General features: G+C 37.2%; 2 protein-coding genes across 3 annotated transcripts in view; one reads left to right on the top strand and one right to left on the bottom strand.

Moving 5' to 3' along the window:
• The window catches only part of LOC146479882 (uncharacterized), a 6534-nt gene extending 5907 nt beyond the window's left edge, over window positions 1–627 (top strand). The window contains exon 2 of the mRNA XM_085110750.1: window positions 1–627. This exon is cut by the window's left edge and continues 1598 nt beyond it. Within this exon, the coding sequence (XP_084966876.1) occupies window positions 1–13 (13 nt within the window). The 3' untranslated portion in view covers window positions 14–627.
• A 4580-nt stretch (window positions 628–5207) lies between these two features.
• LOC146479881 (uncharacterized) lies at window positions 5208–20729 on the bottom strand. Of its 2 annotated transcripts, none has more exons than XM_085110741.1 (13): window positions 20399–20729; window positions 16783–16837; window positions 16561–16638; window positions 14918–15064; window positions 12077–12165; window positions 11575–11649; window positions 10286–10358; window positions 9865–9897; window positions 8851–8967; window positions 8500–8544; window positions 7319–7360; window positions 6609–6856; window positions 5208–6153 (listed from the first exon to the last, which is right to left on the bottom strand). In XM_085110741.1, exons 1-13 carry the CDS (start codon window positions 20582–20584, stop codon window positions 5935–5937), a joined length of 1407 nt encoding a protein of 468 aa, XP_084966867.1. In that variant the 5' UTR covers window positions 20585–20729; the 3' UTR covers window positions 5208–5934. The 2 variants fall into 2 exon arrangements, with proteins under 2 accessions (XP_084966867.1, XP_084966866.1); XM_085110740.1 differs by having other exon boundaries at window positions 7319–7363; window positions 20399–20728.
• Window positions 20730–20878: the final 149 nt, after the last annotated feature.

The following is a 20878-nucleotide window of genomic DNA, read 5'->3' as shown; positions in this document are numbered from 1 at the left end:
GCCTTTTTCTTGAGAAACTTGACCCGGTATAGCAACACAGAAGACACGCTGAGGAAAAAATCCGTCCAGAATTCTAAGATTTCTGTCCACATTGGGCAGTCATCCTAACTAAGCAGAGAGACTCGATTAGTCAATTTCATCAGTGCTTGTTAGTTAGAAATCAGCAAGCTGGATCTCTCTTTGTTAGCAGTTCCTAGTCCTAAAAGAGCTCGCGCGCGGCTACCTAGTCCTAGGAAGTGTCTTGTTATGATCGACTAGAATAGATCTTCTAAAGCAGGCATCGTTCATTGCAACTCTGCAGCCATTTCCTTGTTGTAAGGCTCCCTCAAGGTTTTCGTTACATGGTCGTGTCTGTTGATTACAACTCGGTAGTCTGCGAATCATTCACAGACTACCGAGTTCATAGTATAAACACCTCTCATTACTCCCGGCAGCCAACCAAAATGTCGTCCGGAGTCAGAAATTTTTCGTTTACGTTTGGCAATGCTCGATATTGCCTGACAAAATTAAAGTGAAAGAGCGTTTGTTTGCACATCAGTGAACTATGGTGCAAGTAATGTAACGACAGTGCTAAGTAACGCAACGACAGTGCTAAGTAACGCAACGTTACAGCAAGTAACGAACGACAATGCTAAGTAACGTAACGACAGTGCTGAGTAACGTAACGACAATGTTAAGTAACGTAACGTCAATGCTAAGTAACGCAATGACAGTGCGTTTTCAATGACAGGCTTTAAAAAGGTCAAACTTGTTACGCGGGATGCCCTGAGGTCAGACCACGTCTAAAATGGGGCTTGGTATTTTGTTTTTTTTCTTCATGGTAGCTACAAATCTGCACATTAATTGCGTTCGAGGAACGAGAAACGCTTCCTAATTTCGTTCGGTCTCTGCGTGCAGCCAGGAAATTTTGAGATTTCGTCGTGTGAAGACTCCACATTGTCCACCCCTCCAAGTTTTTTCAGGGGCTTTGGACCTTGTTGTCGCGCACCTCGTTTTCGTGTTCGTATTATAAAGCAAGCGATCGTGTTTCATTACAAAAGTCTGCAGCGGCCATTTACTCCAGCCGAGGCAAAACACCCACTAAATTCGATGGACTTTGTGTAAAGTGGCCAGCAGACTGCGCTCGTCTCACAACTGAAGTCCGGGATCGTTTGCTATTAACAGTACTGTAGCACACAGTTTTTATCTCTCTGAATTCATGAGGTTTCCATAATAATTTTTTTTATGCTTGTACAAGGCTTTCAATATGCTAATTAGATCTGAACATTCAAAATGTTTATCGCTTCATAGCGGCGGAATTTTCGCGTAGAGTACATTCAAAATGTTTATTGCTTCATAAGCAGCAGAATTTTCGCGTAAAGTATAAAAATATCTTTCTTGTTGCAAGAAAAAACAAATAGTATACCGTCTCAGTAACATTTTCATTTCTCTCGACAATAGATTTTTATACTTGTACTTGTACTTAGTAGCTAGTAAATATTATTTTACAATAACTGTCCAAATTCTCTCGCGCTGATTGGCTCGTAGCTATTGTCTATAAGAGTACAGACAATAAAAATGACGTCAGATGTAACGCGCGCGCTTTCTCAACGAAAAAAATAGTCAATTCCGCTCGTACTTTTTCCATGTTATTGTAAAAAACAAATCGACGGCAGTTTTCTATGGTCTATACTCTTTTATTAAAAACTGAATCATTGTATAATGCAATTCGAGGGATTTGATTGGCTTAGCGGCCATGGTATATGAGCCATTATAATCCATCAAATATTTTCGCTCGCGCGCGATTGGTCTAAACGCCTCACGTGACCGAATATACCCCAGCTAAAACTGGGGAATATCCGAGGATATTCCCAAAGTGATATTCCCCAATTTAAAAAACTTCAAGGAGCGTCAAGTTTGCAATTAAAATGAATGTCACGATGGGGGAACGGTTTGCTTTCGTGACAAAAAAGGAGATAAACCTGCTGGTCGATAAACCAGTACCAGAAAACAACATACGCTCTAAACGTTTTTGACGGTAAGCTGTTCGTAAACGAAATGTTGAAATACTCAAGCTCGTATTTGCGACATTTTCTCTTGGTTTGAGCTCTGTTTAACAGTCCTTAAATTAAAAATGTGGTAAAACTGAAAAATATGAAAGGCGAAAAGTTTTAGCCCATCTCATTTAAGAGTATTTATGGTTTTCTTTCAGTCTGGCGAAATGAGAAAGCCGAGATTCTCGCATGTTGCGAAAAATATTTGAAGGATAATAAACACAATAGCCTCCATTTGACTTTAAAAATATGCTCAGATATTTGTCTTTGGACATTATCTGCTCCTCGAAGCTCATAGTTTTCCTCGAGCTTCGCTCTCGGAAAACTGTTCGCTTCTCGGAACAGATAATGTCCGCGGACAAATATCTGAGCATATTTTCGCGCCAAATGGAGGCTATTGTTTATTTATACCATGGCCGAGAAATGGCGGCCATTAAACTGCCTTCTGGTTGTTCTTGCACAGCGAAATCAGCAAGATCTAGCAATATTTCTTGATTGTTTTTAAAAAAAACAATTATTCCACTCGCGCTTGTTGGATATGAGATGATTATAGCCAACTCGGCGCTACGCGCCTCGTTGGCTATCTATCATCTCATATCCAACGCGCGCTCATGGAATAATTGTTAAATAGACCATAAAATGACGCCATAAAATGTCCAAAACTTGGCAGTGAAACCACTCGCCTGCGGCTCGTGGTTCCACTTGAGTTTTGAACATTTTTTGACGTCATTTTATGGTCTATAAGAGTATAGACCATAGAAAACTGCCGTCGATTTGTTAGATAGCAAATGGAAATCAAGAGTCGATCGCCTACGGTAGTATTTTTATTTGTATGTCAGGTTTTTATGCTTGTACACGCGCATTTTTTCAATATGCTAATTAGATCTCAACATTAAAAATGTTTATCGCTTCATAGCAGCGGGATTGTTGCGTAGTGTATAAGAAATGCATTTCTTGTTGTTAGTAAATAGTAGTAGCAAGTAGAAATAAAAAGTTTACCGTCTTGTATTTAAGTACGTTTCTCAATGATTACAGACGGTAATACGAAAATATTTTGCAAATGTCACGCAACCTGAATTATACTTTTTCTCTGTCAGATCTGTCACGTACTCGGGTTTACCCCTAATCTCGTAGCTTCAGGGTGAAAGAGTGAAATAATCCCTCATGCTCCAGATGGTTCTTCAACCTCAAAATTAAATGTTTCGTTTGCCCATTAACTTTGCTTTATTCAGGCTGGGTAAGCAGCAGTAGAACTGTGGTTATTAGTTTGGGAAGGAAACTTCAAATATTCTGTGAAGATGATGATTATTGCAATTGGTGGTTTGCATTGCCGCCATGCTGGTGGACAAAACAAAAGAAAATTTGAATAAAAATGCAAGTGAAACATCTTGTTATTCCTGTCCACCAACATCGCCGCCATGACGTCACATGCAAACCATTAATAAGGAAAAGCTGCATAAAGAGTAAAACGAACGAATTAAGTCAAATTAAAGACGGTGCCTCCTAATACCGAAGTATTTTTGCGCGGTTAATTTCTATGCGGGAAAAGCAGATCTTAGCAAGGGCTATGGAAATCCAAAACGAAGACTGGGGATAACCGCGCATTTTTTTAGAGATAATTAAGCAACAGTTATTCTTAAAAACAGTAAATTGCAAAATGTATGGCGTTTTTTTTCTCGCCAAATTGAAGCCTTATTGTCTCTAAAAATGCATGGTTAACCCTAATTTTCTTTTTGGATACCAAAAGCACTTGCTAAGTTCTGCTTTCTCCGCATAGTTTTAAACTGCGCAAAAATATCCCTGTATTAGTAACCACCACCCATAGGAAACCTGAGTGTCTCGAGATGCGCAGAACGTATGCGCAGTAACAATAGTCGCACCGTCCTTAAAACGAACAGGAAAGGGCCCACCATACCTAAGTTTTGTGCTATGCAAGGAATCGAACGCACTCCAATAATCTGTAATTACTACTAGTTTATTCACTGAACTCTGCTCTCTCCTAGAAGGGATACTATTGTTCTGATTGTCTTCAACAAAACGGCCCAATCAAAATCTATTATCGGCGCGTATATCACTAGGGAGGGGACCGCCCTTATCTTTACCAGTGTGACGACAAATCATCGTTTAATTTATTCATTAAACCTGGATCAAATTCTGCTCTCTCCTAGAAGGGATGTTTTTGTCCACTATTGTGGCCGCCATGTTGTTTACATGTTAAGACTCAACTATGCGGTTTTCAAAAAGAAAATTAACCCCTTTGAAGCGGTAAATCGAAAGAATAATTTCTAAGAAGCACTCGACGGTTAAAACGTTGTAAATTGGAGAGTTTCTGGCAAAGGAATCATGCTTTGTTTGACAGTTGTAGAACCATACAGAATACGTGGGGGAAAGGTCATTGATAAGCTAAAACGCACATCACATTGATGCTTAAACGCTACTGGAAATCCACTTCACAGAGATTAAAGATTTGCTTCTAAATTTTTACTAAAAGTTTTCATTCAGGAAAGCTTTTTGCCTGCTTTTCTTTGTTTGTTTGTTTTTTTTTGTGAAACGAGAACAATTCTTACACTTTTATCGTGAGTCAGGATGTGTGTCATTGTATTGATATCTTACATCCTTTTTATTTCAACTTTTCGGTTAAAAGGTGAAATTTGAAAGAAAGAACGAAAGAAAGAAAGAAAGAAAGAAAGAAAGAAAGAAAGAAAGAAAGAAAGAAAGAAAGAAAGAAAGAAAGAAAGAAAGAACTCAACCATTTTTTTCCCAATACGGTCTCACGCTAGTTCAATAACATATATGGAGAGCTTCTTTCTCTGTTTCTTAACACAAGCATATGTACTCCAAGATCCACTTCGCCAGCTACTATTTGTTTACAAATCGTCATATTTTCGCTGGTAATCCACAGCCAGGCCTTAAGCAGAAACACTCTATTGTTTTTAAAAGTAGAAACCTAATAAGTGTAATCGACGTCCTTTATTGCGGACACCCTCGGGACCGCGAGTTAGTGTCTTCAATAGCGGGAGTTTATTTCAGTCAAACGTATGTACTCTATTTTTGCCGGGGATTTAGCTGCTGTCCGTATTATCGGGGTGTCCGTAATAGCGAGGTGTCCGCAAGTAGTTTTTGCACATGGAAATGTAAGTCGCCTTTTCCAGAAACACAATTTTTCTGAACATATGCTATGAAAAACCTTGGTTTTATTTACAAATTATGTTTCAATGGTGACAAACTGACATTCTTATCACAGGCTGTTCAATATGAACTTACAAAACTTTAAAAACAAAAACAAAATCGATCTTCTTGTCTCGTGGATTTCTTTTGTAATCAGTATATCAAGTTATTATTTTTCAGAATCACTCTGATGATTCATTGGTTTGGAGTGATTTCGGGGGAAGTTCCGTTAAGTTCGTTGTCTACTGATGAACAGCCCCCACGTACAGCTATTGAAAGATCTTGTTCAAAACTTACGAAACTATTATCCAGTCTAAAAACTCTTTGGAAAAAAAAAACATTTACTGAAGAAAAGAGCGGAGTCCAATTGAGTGTTTGCAAGACGGCCATGTTGGAGGACCAAAACAATACAATGATTTTCCTATGGCAAATATAGTCTATTTTTATGCAAATATCTTCTATTGTTTTAGTCCTCCGACATGGCCGCCGTGCACACACTCCATAACAACTCCCCCCTTTACAATTTTTAAATAAGAGGCTGCATGGAAGGTCTAAAATTTGAACGCTGTACATTTTTATGTTACATTGTCTGTTCTAATTGAATCAGATCAGATGTAATCTTCCGTTCTGAAGTTCCATTTCAAACAAATTGGTCAGTCTAAACACTCCTCGAAAAACAAGGACTGATATTGAGGGAAAACAAAGTCCAACAATCAATTCTCATCAACAATTTTTACATATGTGGCAGAATGGGAGGTCTGTCATTAAAACGCATTAGGATTTTTTCAAAATCATCAGGCCACTTGTAGATGACTTGGACCCACAGTGGAGGAGGATGTCTAGAATTGCTAGGCACGCCTGGAAGAGATATGCACACCATCTTTGAGGCCGAGTGATTTCTGGCGTAAAAATCTCGCAGAACTTCTAACTCAATCCAAACGCGGTTGATATCCTGCCAAATGAAGAGTTGGTACGTTATAAGGCGCCTTCACACAAAAAACTAAAAGTGAATTTTACAGTTCATGTAAATCTGGTCCGGAGATCATTTAAAAGGCGGGTTCACACTAAAGACTCAAGTGCACTTGACTGCTTAATGTGAACCCACCTACTGCTTTGGCCAAGTAAATATTGCGGAACCTGACGTCTTTACATGATAGGTCCGGCGGACTGGTTTGAATGTCTGTTTCTCTGTCTGTCCCTCTCTTCCTCCCCCTCCCCTCCCCGCTCCTGCATTCAGTCAGTTTTGCCCAGAAACGTTACAACACGTCGAAAGGTTTTGGTCTGGAGCACATTAATGATAATTGTTTTGGCCGAGTAAACATCAGGTACTCTTGTCCACGTATTATACAGCTTGTTACTGCGTTTTTCCGGGGGGTTAATGACGTATTTCGTAAAAATAAACGCTACCTGAGAGTGCAATCCTTCGCAGCCGTCAGTTGCCAGTCTCAAAAGGCCTGGAGACAGGAAAACCAACACCTTACTCGCTCTCCTGATCTGAGTCTCTGCCCAACGCGTAGGGCCCTGGCAACTAATTTCGCTGGATACCATAGCATCCATGATGACGTCATAACCTTTCTCTCTGAAGAGGTTGGCAATGGAAGCCACTGTGTCGCGAAAAGCGTCGCTCTCAGGGTAGTAACAGCAGTAGTACAGTCCTAAAAAGATTTGAAGTCCCATGAAATTCGATCATAAAATCAGCGGGATTGATGAATACATACATGTATGTGATATATTAGATACTGTGTTAATCGCGGTTAAACGTTAAAAAATAAGAAAATCCGTTAAAGATAAGGTTTTAACTTCGGGGGCTTGAAGCTGATCAGATTTTTTTTTTTTGGGAATCTGTGAGTTTACTCGCTCCTTTTTCTGTTAAGGTCACGTGTCTATGCGAGTGGTCCAATGACGTCATCGATTGAAGCACACTTACATTACATGAATACTGACCAAATTTGATTGATATGACGAACCATGATCTGAGTTATAGCAACGGTCTAAAAAGATAGGTAAATAGACCCTTACAGAGCGAAAGAAGTCGTGGATGCATCTCTGTATAATTATACACTTAAAACAGTATATTCTAGAATTGTCATACTGAGTAATCAGAGTTCTCACTGTACCGTTTGGCCTCTCTGGATTTGAAGGGCTGCAGGTAGCATCTGCTGCTGTGGAAATTTAAATATATTTGATAAAAACATTAATCTAATTAAAATAACAGGTCTTTCAGGTATTTCATGAACACACCTGATTGCTTAAGACCACCAAAATGATAATTTCAAGTGATTGATTGATTGTTAAACTAGCCGGATCACCTTTTACCAATTTTATCAAAGAGAGGCAAGGGAAATACTTAAAACAAACCCACGAAACTGTTTCAAGTTGGAATCCATTTTCATCCTGGTCATCCGTAGCCAAAGATATTTATTAATAGTTTCTGTACACCTTAACTAGACTGGGCTTTTTTTACGTTTTCTGTGACCACACACATTCCATTACTCCGGGAGTATTGAAACTATGACAGTGACACTCGGAGGATAAACAATATGTCCAAAGATGTTTTCTACAAAATTAGCAACGGGAAGTGATGACGTCATGCTTTCCAAGTGGCAGCCATCTTGGATCCGCCATCTACAAGCGGTTACAAACCTAAACCATTATTTTAAGGGTTCCATCAACGCCAATGTATTGAGTGGCTTTGGAAAGTGATGATAACAAGTGATGACAGCTCCTTGGAAAGGGTTGAACAAACAAACAAACAAACAACAACAAAACATTGACAACTTAAAATACAGGCACACGTAAGACATGGACGAAGGCGAGTTCGAATTTTTACTTCATGGTTACCACAATCTTTATTCGTACAAAATACCAAAACAAATATAAAACACAATTGAAAAATCTTATTATATAGGGGCTAACCACTTTTCCTTAAAAAAAAAAAACAAGGAATAATAGAAATATACGGCGGTTTTCAATTGAGCGTTGAAAAACCAAAACCAAAGTAATTTCTCTAGCCAATCACAACAGACGTTAACAGCACAATGAATCAATCAGAACTCGAAGAAAATACGTCTCAGGTGCCAAGCAGGGGAGGACGCTTTTGGGAAAGGTGTGATTGGTTTTGGGTTTTGCTTCGCATTGGTTGAGAAAGTTGCTAACCAATCACAGAGCATAGAAAACCGAAACCAAAGTAAAACCGCAGTCACTTTCGAAACTCAACTAAAAATATTATTGGCCTATTGGTTAAGGGTTACACTAAAAAACAAAATAGGCAACTACAAAACAATACAAAAAACATTACCTGCAATGTTGTTTGATGACGTCATAACTGGCTGTCTAACAGGATCTATTGTAATTGAGAAAGTAAGATTAATAGTCAGACAACTGAAACAGGGGAATTAAAACACATACAGTGTTACAGTGAAAAATCTTACACGTACGGTGTCAGTTTGCTGACCGTAAAAGGAGGTTGAACACCCTGAATGTCTGAGGATGACATTGCAAAAAATTAAAAGATTGATCACATCACTTGCAAAATGTTTAAGGTACGTTTTCGCATTGCAAACATTTGGGACCGAGTAATTTTTCCGTTAAGTCCGAGGTGTCCCCGTAGTTCGTTTTTTTTTTCTTTAAACGAACATGGATATATTACCTCCAATACTGCAAGGAGGTTTGCTCCTTCTCCGGTAGATAAGGGCCCCAATTATTAACACAATTATGACAGCAAGGGCTCCTCCGACAATGGAAACAGCGATTTTGAAGATAGGAGCTGAAACCAAGAAAACAATAAAGTTGTTGTCGTTGTTCAGCAATAGAAGGACCCCATAACATGAAAACCCTCTAAAATCTCCGAAGGAGCCATAAGTGGCCCTCAGAAGCCAATTTCTATAATAATCCTGTTAACCTGAACTACTTAGAAACCGTCTAAATGTTGCACAAATCAATGTAAATTACTTACTTAAGGACGGTGCCTACTATTGTTACTGTGCATACGTTCTGCGCATCTCGAGATACTCGGGTTTCCTATGGGTGGTGCCTCCTAATACAGGAAAATTTTGCGCGATTTAAAACTATACGGAGAAAACAGAACGTAGCATGTGCTCTTGGTATCCCAAAAGAAAATTGGGGATAACCATGCATTTTTCAGAGATAATTCAGCTTCAATTTAGAAAAAAAAAATCCCATACATTGCTTTATATTTTGGCACTTTTTAGAAATATTGTTGCTTGATTATCTCTGGAAAATGAGTGGTTACCCCCAATTTTCTTTTTGGATTCCAATAGGCCTTGCTAAAATCTGCTTTTCCCGCATAGTCATACACTGCACAAAAATACTTCTTTATTATTAGGCACCGTCCTTAAATCTGTTCATTCATTTATCTCGCAATCAAACCGTCCTTCGTAATAATTTCCTTCTTTCTGTGTTTGTGTTTACTTTGTATCTATGTAATACCTGTATGTTTTATCCAACTGTCGTGTGTCAATATAGGAAAAACATTCTCGCAAACGATACAAGCTCTCTCTTTGAGCTTTTCAGTGCTCTTAGAGCAAATTTAATTTCAATTAAAATTAGATTTTAAATACAAAAAATATAGCACGCTCAAAGTAAAGGATTCAAAAAGTATGAAAGTATGGTTTTCCTCTGAGATTAACTAGTTAGCCCTCACCTTTTGACGTCGGGAAAAATATAGGTATGGAAGCTGATAAAAGAAATGAATTAAAGTAACATGTAAGTCACTATTACTGAAAACAGTATAACGAAAAGAACAAACACAACAACAAAACAACAAAACAGAGTATACAGAGAATTCTAAGATACGCCATCTTAGTTACATGGAGCGTGGAATGAACAAAAAGAGGCAGCCATTACTTTTGGAGGTGGGTCTTGAAGCCAAAAGATTGGATTTCTAAAGGAGGTTAGAGCAAAAAGCAAGGGAGAATTAAAGGAGTGCTCTAAAGTAGAGCTTATAGAACATATCTTTCAAGAAGAAGCAATCTATGTGACTATGAAAAGACATTATTATGATAACTTGATCAATGGCTGTAAAATAATCAACGAACTGATAACTGATCTGAAAAACTTCATACTTGGTTTTGATGGATCGTAGGTATAGAGTGGTATGTTGTCTTTACCATTAGTTGCAAAAGGATAGGCAACAACCTGAAAAACAAAACACAATTCAAAAATAATAATTAGTCCGCTTATTCGTATTTCGGAATATGATCAATCAAACGCAACCATAGATACACAATGTACTGACACATCATGACAATTATTATTAACACATTTTTCGCTTTAATGTCTAAAACACCTAAACCGGCAAAGTGGCCGTAATATAATAACTGTTCTATACAACAAAAACAAGGTGAATCACCACAATTTAAAGCTTCATCCCCAGTAGTGATCAGTTACAGAATTTTTCTCACAATATCTGACCATGACCCAACATGAATGTCAAGTGCAACACCAGCTATCTCAAACCCAAACTAAAATTCTCACAGCGCAAGTTTTCAGTTATTTCCTTGAGTGTTCAAGATTGCAGGAGTCCACAGTATTTATGAAAATTATGGGGCCAGTTTCATAAGGTTCCCCTGAGTACTGCTTTTTAACAGTATATCCAACTGTTGCATCTATAGCATCTATAGCTAGAGAGGGTACAGAAGGGATAAGATGAGAACTGGGATTTGCCCTTTTTTTGCTGGGAAGATGGGGTTTTGACATACTGGGAATGAGAATTGCTCATTAAATTTGGGTCCTGGCCTTGGGAATGGCATTTAGAGAAAAATTTGGACTGGGAAATGGGAATACAGTCGAACCTCCATGTGCAACCACCTCTAGATCTCATAAGTGACCACCTATCCAAAACACCAAAATTTTCCCAGTCAAAGCCCTACAGCTCATGACCACTACCACTTGTTGAGGCGACGGTATTAAAATGTTTACATTGTTTTTAACCTCTTGTAAGCAACCACTTGACACATGGTCTGATCTCCATGTTCGCTGTATGTCAGCCTACACTTCTCAGAGTTTACAAGGAACATTAAATGTCACTAAATTTTAGTGACAACCTAGCACTGCTCGCAATGTGACAAGGAAAATGTATGCAATAAAATCTCTTTGAATAAGTAGATGTGTCAGACCTGTTCCCTGAAGAGACTCTCTGTGGTTAGAGTCTTGTAAGCGACCACCTCCTGTAAGAGACCACTAAATCTTGCTATTCTGGGTGGTCACTTACAGGAGTTTTGACTGTAGTAACCTTTCTTCAGGACTCTCTCTCTCAACAGTACACATAGGCACAAGGATTGAAGTACAAATCTTATCTTAAGGTCACAATAATTAAGCTGAAAAATGAAAATTGTGTAGTCTGTCTACATACCGCAACGAAGAGATTATCTGGCAAACCATTTGGTGACCTCAATGGAGCATGTTTTAGTACAAAATATGTCTTGCTCTGAAATAAAGATCAGTAGAAACATATATTAGTTTTTACATGAATGTAAACATTTGAAACATTTATTTCGAACTGTGGATGAAAGATCAAATAGACGAAGGATCCTCGCAGTTTGTACACAACTTAAGCAGTTGCGAAAAGAGAGCCTGAAAAGATCAGGCTTTCTTTTCGCAATAACTTAACTTAAATAACTTAATTTGATATATTATAGTTTTTGTCTTCTTTTGGTTCTTTCTTGATCTTTACTAATCAAAGCACTTAATTGTCACCTGACAAATTATTACACTCATCTGTAATTTGCCTTGGGACGTAATATATCCTCATACTCAGAATTACTCATTGTATGGTAAAGCAACTATATCCGGCTTATAGATGAATATTGTACATGTATCTGATGATCAATTCTGTTACCCCAATAAACACTGACCTTTGGTACAAGTATGCAATCCATAGAATGGTTTTCCTTATACTTATTGTAGAATCGGAAAAGCAGTGAATAATGAGTCCATTTGCCCTCTAAAATATAAATAATAATGTTATTCAAAGGCATTCATTTACTTAACAGTCGGCAAATCAATTGTTGCCATTTACAACAAAATTGATGTTACAATAATTTATTTATTATTATAGTTTTATTGTAGTTTATGACCTTAAAAAAGATACATGTAGCTATTATTAAAACTGACTTTACCATCCATGTGCTGTTAGGCTGAGAGACAGTGAGCCTGACTCCAGTCCACTATACATGAGACTTGAAAAGAATGCATTACAATTTGAGGGTCACAACATGAACAATTAATGGTTGATCATGATAACTGTTGTATGAATTTAAAATACTTGTTCCTGATTGGCTGAACATGCTATTTCTACATTTACCCGGTAGTTGGTTTCTTCATTTTGTGTTGTGGCAATGACTTCTTTCAGGTTCTTTGGAGTTTAAGTTTTTTAGCCGGATTGTTTGTGCCAAAAATACTTGGAAATCAAGTGCTACAGCTACAAAGGAGATTCCTAAAGGTGAACTTTCGTTTCTTACAAGAAACAGCAAGAGATTACTTTTGTCAAAAGCTAAAACTTTGGATTTGTTTAGTTGAAAAAGTGAAAACATTCATGGCCACTACCAAGTGCTTTCACCTCGCTACGGCTTCTTCCAATGAACGATAACCAAACAATAATAACAGGTCAGTGCCCTTTTGATGGGGGGAAGAAGCAGGCCAAATTCAGTGAAAGAAATTACTCTGCAAGTTCCTTCTCTGAACCCATGGTTTGATATTTTTATCAATCTGTTTTGGTGTTATTGTCAAGCTGTAGAAAGCTTTACAGTGCAGGTGACTAAAAATTATTCAGTTGATGCTTAACATTTGGTTTAATTGCTGACATTAGTTTGCTCATGAATTAAACTTGTATTTTCTCTTAATTATATGTATATAATAACAATCAACTTTTCTCGTCTTGTCTGTTTTGTGCGCTTAGAAACAGGTGAATTGTTTGTTTGTTTTGTTTACGTGTGAGTGTTTTCATGCCGGGCCGGCGCTGACTGTTTTGCAAAGTGCCTCAATAGTTTTAAAAAGAAAATTTTGCCCTCTACATGAGGCCTAGTAAAATTAAAGTGTATTTGACAGATTTTTTTTATTTGCTTAAGATCGAATCTTCATGTGTGAAATACCTGTAAACTAGCTGGTGAGCCTAGCTTGCTGGTCTCACAAAAGCTAAGCGTATTTTCACAATAAACTGCTATCTATCTATCTATCTATGTTGTTCTCGTATGGAAATTTATGTTATAAACATGTAATCGCATGAGCTTTCCCAAACTGTTTTCCCAAATTGCCCAAGTCGTGCAGCAACAAGATGTATGCCCTAAAGTGAAATACAATTCACGCCTATTTGAAAGGCCTTTTAAAGAGAACAAGAATGGTGTTTTCTTTTCTTTCTTTTTTTTTCTTTTGGAATATCTTCTCTTGTTCCAGAGATACTCGGGTTTTTGTTCCAAAACTGATGATGTCACAGATCGTCTCAGTACAAAGATAGCTCACAAATATCTTGGGAATTATTGGAGTGGTGCTTCTGAAATTTGGCAGTCACCAATCATGTAAACCAGGTAAGAAACAAAATGACACCCATTTTGATGTTGCCATGGCATTACTCTCGGCCCAGTCCCTTTCTGTGATTCCCTTTCATTTTTGATCAGATGAGGAGAGGCGGCCAGGGATGGGATGGGAAAAACGTGATCAGCATATGATCACCAAATTATCCATTCCAATGTCTAGAAAACTCAACATAACACTTAAGCTCAATAATTCACCTAACATCTTATAATCTAAGAAAAACTAAGTGTAAGCTTGTTTTATATTTTACTGTAAATCAATACAATAATTTTTATCAATGTTGACTACCGATAAAATGAAAGTTCTCACGGCTTGAAGCTAACATTCTAACCCACTAGTCCAGTGGTTAGTGATAGGTCTTATTTCACAATTCAAAACAAAATTTTCACCACCCAGAATTGCCATGCGCAGTTTCACTGATTCATTTTCTGAAGGTAAATTACACGACTTTCTCCATTATTAAAAACCTATTTACAGGTTCTGCACTGTCATCCTATTAAATACATAAAGTCCTTATAAACAAGATAATTTGTTCCAGTTTAAATAACCTTTTTGAATTTGAAACCACATATACATTAGAGACAAATCAGTTATTATTATTTTTCGTTCTATTTAAAAATTAGTTTCTCTTCTATCAATTTGCTTTAATTTGTAATTAACCTAAATTTTTTTTTCGATCCAGTGCTCCCTCTAGTGCTTTAAAATTTGAACTAGGCAAAATGGCTACTGAAAGCACAAAATGAAGTAGCCAAAACTGACACTTAACTAGTCTGTGACTATTGCTGGCTACCATTTGTCTCAAGCCCTGAGCTTCACTATTCTACCTATTACAAATATTATTGTAAGAGGTAGAATAGACAAGCTTATATGTAATATTGGTGCATATGTTATATTTTTTGTCATATGATTGATTAACCATGAGAATTAACTCAGGGTCCAAAATTACGACCAGCTGGTCACCAACTAATGCGCCTAAAAAATTGAGTGTTAGCGACCAGAATTCCAGGGCTATTCGCCAGCAGGCGACTAACTATTTGACTTTTCGACGTTTTGAATCAGCGTTCAAGGAATTAATTTCGGAGGAAAATTTAGGGTTCTTTCCAGAAGCGGACTTAGTTTTGTCTTGTCATTAAAAATAGAGTTGACTTGTTTAAATATATGTCTACCTTTTACATCATCTAAGGGCTCCCAAGACACATTGTAATTGTGTTCCTTTGGTGAATACGGGTGAAACCTAACATTTGAGATACTTGCAACGCGTGGAGATGGTGGTGGAGAATGCTCTTCATTATGATAATAACCAAGGCAGCGGCCTAAGGAATTAAAAACAAGTGAACACCAATATCAACAACATGCATCAATTACTTTCAAGTGGGCTAAATCTTATTTTGTTGGATAGTAATTTGATAAGCACAATACCTACATCCAGTTTCTAAACTGAATAACCTTAGGTACATTAACCAAACTGCATGCTAACAAACTTTCCTTGTTATTATCGCTTAACCTGCTTTGCTTGTATTATATAGCACAATTTGCAGTTATCAGACAGACATGGCATTTATAATACAATGAAAAACCAAGTTGACTTCATAAATAGATTTTCCATGGTGAAATTCCAGTTAGCAAAAATGACAAGTTTTGCAGACACCTGATTTAAACTTGAGAAAATATTACATAACTAGAAGTTTGAATTTTACAATTTTACAAAGTGTATGCATGGTGGTGGGTGATCACTACCTGCATGTAATGCAACTGTGGTATACTCTAAAGGAATGCATGAAATACGTAACAAACAAGATAACAACTCAAGATGGCATTATTGAGGGGAACGCCGCCTTGTGGTACAGGTATAGGTTGGTCAATGCGACTTCCGATTTATGTGACGAAAACCATCTCACTTATCTCCCTAGCAATATGAGCTAAATGGTTAAGACAGCACGTGCCGACCGGACAAGGGTATTGGTTAGCAGGCGATAAACAAAAGCAAAGACACAAACAAGCTTGGGGGAAGGCGCTGTGCAGACTTAACCACACCACACAGAGGTGACCCTAGTTTATTAAAAGCAAGGAACACAGCCACCCCATCTCTAAATACTGACTACACAGCCGCTCACTGTACAACAGAACTACAAATTGAACCTTGAACAGTTTGCTGGAGCTTTTATAGTTAGACAACGTCGTCTGCTTACTTAGCCAGTAGTTTAAACTGTACTATACAGCAGCTTGGCTTAACACATGTACTTATCAAGTTATGAATGCCCGGCATTAATACTTTTGGCCAAAATAATGCAAACAAATGTCACAATATACTATAAGGACATCAACAAAGCCATAACGTTGTGAGCTAAGCTACAACAAAACTATTGATTTTGCTGACCTTGGAAGCATGACTACACAGTAGCTCCATTGATACCAACACGCCATGAATGGCTCAATGAGAACAAAAAGCTCACGAGAGTCACCTTCTATTTACAATACTTTACTGATCTGTCAGTAAAATCTAATTTAATTAATTAAATATCCCAAATGAGCGTCAACAGTTATTTCATGTCAGTTTTGCTATACTGTGCTCTGTAATTGGTTGACAAAACCCACAATACTTTCTTAACCAATAAGAAACAAAACTGCAAAGCCAATTGTGACTTGTAATTGTACGCATCTTCCCGTCCTTGGCACCATGCAGTTACACATTCATTTGCTTTGAGTTCTAATTGGTTCATTGTGCTGTTTGTTTCTTTTGCCATTGGTCAGAGTAATGACTTTGGTTTTGGTTTCATGACACTCAATTGAAAAATGCTCTATCCCTCACTTATACTCTTGTTGTCAGCTTTTACACTGCGTTCCACCCTCAATCTTCCTGATTCAAAGTCGTGTTCTTTCTCTTGATCTGTGTCAGAATTTAAAAACAGCAAAAGTCAGGTATTCATTTCAAGTGACACATACCACAAGTTCAAATTAACTACTTTATCTACTCCATTAATTACCTACTTCTATATAATCAACATTAAATGAGGCAATCATAACAAGTTACCTCTGGGAATCTTTCCTTGTTCACAACCTTTGATACACTCCTCAGTAGAAATCATCTATGCAAAATTAAGACAAACAAATTTAGAAAATACCCCATTTACCTTAATACTTTCAGAAAATATCCATACTTCACCTGGAGGTTCCTTTTTTTTTAATCCTCCCACCTCTCTGGGATTAATTCTAGGTTCTCTCCTCCCATTTTAGTAAAATAATTTTGGCTTTAAGGCTCACCCACCCCCTTTCAGTGGCGGTGGGTGTATACATTTTCTGACACAGCACAATAGTTAAGACAGCTAGTTGTAAATTTACTTTGTTGATCTTCCTGGCACATCATGTATACAGGAAAAGTAAAGTGGAAAAGATACTGGTGATTGGTTGGAAATCTATAATACCCAGTTTCAATTTTTGTCTTCTCTGGGGAAAGGTTGGGATGGGGAGGAAAAGGGGTTCTGAATTTCCACTAATTCCCATACCCAGACCTAGCCTGTGAGAGAAGATGACTTTTCCTGCTTTTGTTTGGTGTGCAAACCTCAAGCTCACCAGCGTGTCCCATGACATCAAAACTGTTATTCTGTTGCTTACCAACTAAAGGTATAATTAGTCTGTGATACAAGGATGATTCAGTACACATGCAAAATGCGTCGTCAGCGATAACTTGGACATCAAGTTGTAAAATGAAAAACTTACATGTATGGCAAATAAAATGGTTTGCCATGTTAACATATTTAGGACAAATAAATATTTACAATGCTTTTTTACCTTGACGATGACTTGATTAGTTGAAAAATGTTTGGTTTTAAATATTTTTTAACTTTTTAGCCTTGTAAACAGTATTGTAGGTAAATCTCAAGCGAATATTATGGACCACAAATAAATATTGTTACAAAAAACTGTGGCTGTGATGCAAAACAGACTTCAGCCTTCATTAAAATATGCACAGCGATTGTTCTATAGGTTTAGTGGTTCAAAAGGATCAAAGGGCAGAATAGGGCCATGGCATCAAACAAGACCAGTTACAATCCACTGTACTGAAGAAGCTAAGATAGCGACTTGTTCATTTACCCTTGATTCTTAGCGTATGAGAATCCTAAAACACTCATAAAAACGCACAAAAAACTTCAAACCAAGCTGTAATACACAATGTTGTTAGTACAGGGATGAATATAGCCAAAAATATGGCATGCTATGTGCCTTTTAGCTGTGTAAGGTTTGCAAAGTATTGTAAGGTAAAATGTACTACCACCATCTTTTTCCATACAGTGGATAATTTAGCAGGCCCAGCATGCTGCATGATCATTCTCGACATTTCACGGTCTTAACTATAGAGGTTGCAAATTAGGCTATCACACATTAAAACCAAGCCAAACCAAACATAACTAAAATGCTCTTAAGACGGTTACTTTATTAAAATCCACAGTCCCTAAACAGGCACAATAAGATGTCAAATGTATGGCCTTTGAGGTAAAAAAACTTTGAAGAAGTCTCTTCACACTGTCACAATCGAAGTTTCCAGACCAAAGTAAGCCTGCGCAAATGTATAAGAACCCGAATTTGTCAAAAGACCAAGACAAAAGCATTAAGGAAGTAATGTGAGGTACAAGTAGAGCATTACAGCCTTTAGTGCAACTCTATTTTTAACCATAATTAATTTCCATAACACATGAACCCTCTCAACATGTTTTATATCAGACTCCAATATAGCTAAGTGATATTATGCTTAAGCAAGGTGTAAGTATGCATAGCTGACCTAGACCTTCTTGAAGGCTTACTAGCAGTGAAATGATACTGTGGTTGACAGTGTTTTTGTCACTGTTTTGCTCGATACAATGAACATGATGCGCTTTAGCTCGTAACACCACAGATTTCCCAAACTAGGTGCCTAAGTCTTTTAAAAATAGTCCAATTAGGCTTTTATTTGGAAAGGGTTGTTATTAGGAGAATTTTGCTTCATAGATTTGAGTGGCTTCTTTATTTTTTAGGAGGAGGGTTTATTTTCAAAGGGTCCAATGTTCAGGATATTCTTTTATCTGCACATTTTCTCTTGTTTTGATGTATGTTTGATTTGAAATAAGTTTAATTTGTGCAAAGTCATGAGTCTGGTTTAAACTTGTTTTGGTTTAACTGAGTTTTTGTTTCTGTAGCCATTATCAAACTTATAAAATTAACCAAAATCTAGGAGCAAAAATTAAATCACAAATTTAATAATAATAATAATAATAATAATAATAATAATAATAATAATAATAATAATAATAACAATAGTCTTATTTATTCTTTATTCCTCCAGTTTACTATTCATTCGATTTGGGGAAGTATCATGGGGTTTTTGACCTCTTTTGTTTAAATTGGTGAAATAACACCTTCACTTTGCTACAAAATAATTCTAGAACAACGAGGGGAGAGAAGTCAACTCAATTCTTGACAGGAATAACACATACTCTGTTCTAGTGCATTTTGGAAACAAAAATACGAAAACTTGAAGAACATTAGCCTAACATTTTTCAAGTTTCAATCCATACCGGCCTACTCCGTCTCTGGCCAGAGGCAATAATCTATAGTTTTATTGCATTGGGGTGATAATTTACAACAAAACTAGACAATCATTTTTTGTTTCTGTTGTCAGACAAACATTTCTGACTTTTGAAATGACATCAAATTTTCGTGATACTTCCCCTTTAAGTTACTTGTATATTTCTTGATTAACTTTTTTAGGATTTGTGACCTCTAATATTTTAAATATGATCATGTTTTGTTGTGCTTCCACTTTGTGCTTGATTTCTGGAGAAATTTTATTTTCCAATCTCACTCAACAACACAACACCTGCAAATATGGCTATGAAGCTTCTCCGTTGCCTAGGCTACTTTATATTTCATTGGCGACACGTGTCGCAAAGATGTCAAAATTTGATCCTGATATTTATGTAGCAAAGAACATCTGTCACACGCCATATTACAACATCTGATTTTTTAACCTTTCAATGAACTAAAAAGAAGAATAAAAAACGCACTTAAATTTTCTTGACATAGAAGTCTAGTAACAACACATCAATACTAAAAAGGTTATAAGAAAATATAAGCTTGTCGACCAATGTCATATTGTTAGGTAAACAAGTTTTAATATAGCACGGATCGAGGGTGACATCTGCATTTGAAAGAAGTGAACGGCGAATTCAAGAGGACACATTTAACAGCGTAGTCAAAATGAGCCAAAAGGATCCCAAAATGAAAGAAATACAATGATTTTAAAACTAAACCACGATACTCTCTGGGCGACACATTAAAAGCTGTAAGCTTAAAAGCTTGAAATATATCTGACAGAACTTCTCGAAACATTGTAAACAAGCTAAAATGGTTAACAAATAGCAACCAGCGTCACGACTTATTTTAATCTTGAAAGCTGAAACACATTTTTAAAAAACGATGAAAAATTATTATTTAATTGAATGGTTTTCCCAGTGGTGTTCTACATACATTTTGTACATACTACAAAGAATGAGATTGCGCGCTGTGAGCGCGGATGATATCTCCGCTAATGTAAACGGATGGGTAATCTTAATTCCTCCTAATCACTCAGAGCTAATTCGCAGTCGAATATACCCACGTATATGCGTACCTACCTTTCGATTTCGTTGATGTTCTTCACTCCATGTACAAAGGTCCAAGCACAGTTTGTTTGACGGTGAAGAAGTAGGGGTGTTTAGTCTTCGAGAATGACCGCCCGAACGCGTTCCACACTCAGCCCTGAGCAAGTTAATGATAATTACAACGAGCAAACTGGCCAGTGGAGAAAACGAGGCCATCATAAGGGCTGGAGTTTTTCAAGCTCTTAAAATTTTCTACAGGTTTCAAACTGCAAGCTGCTAGTTCTGTCCTTCAGCGCATCGCTAAAGCAACACCGGAAAGGGTATAGAAAGTGTGGTGTGCAAAAAATTTGTTGCGCTGTGAATTGGTCACGTGCTTTAGAAATATTACACCGAAATTGAAAGATATCAGCCGTCCACTTCCGGTGGCGTTACCTTAACTAAAACATTGGAAGGAAGGGAGGGGAAGGTGTAAGTAAATCAAGCCATTCTCTGAATCTTGCCCTACCGGCGCAA

The sequence above is a fragment of the Pavona decussata genome, unplaced genomic scaffold (assembly GCF_977016875.1).
Source record: "Pavona decussata unplaced genomic scaffold, jaPavDecu1.1 SCAFFOLD_58, whole genome shotgun sequence".
In the NCBI taxonomy this organism is placed as follows: Eukaryota; Metazoa; Cnidaria; class Anthozoa; order Scleractinia; family Agariciidae; genus Pavona; species Pavona decussata.
This window is presented reverse-complemented; position numbering and strand designations above follow the sequence as displayed.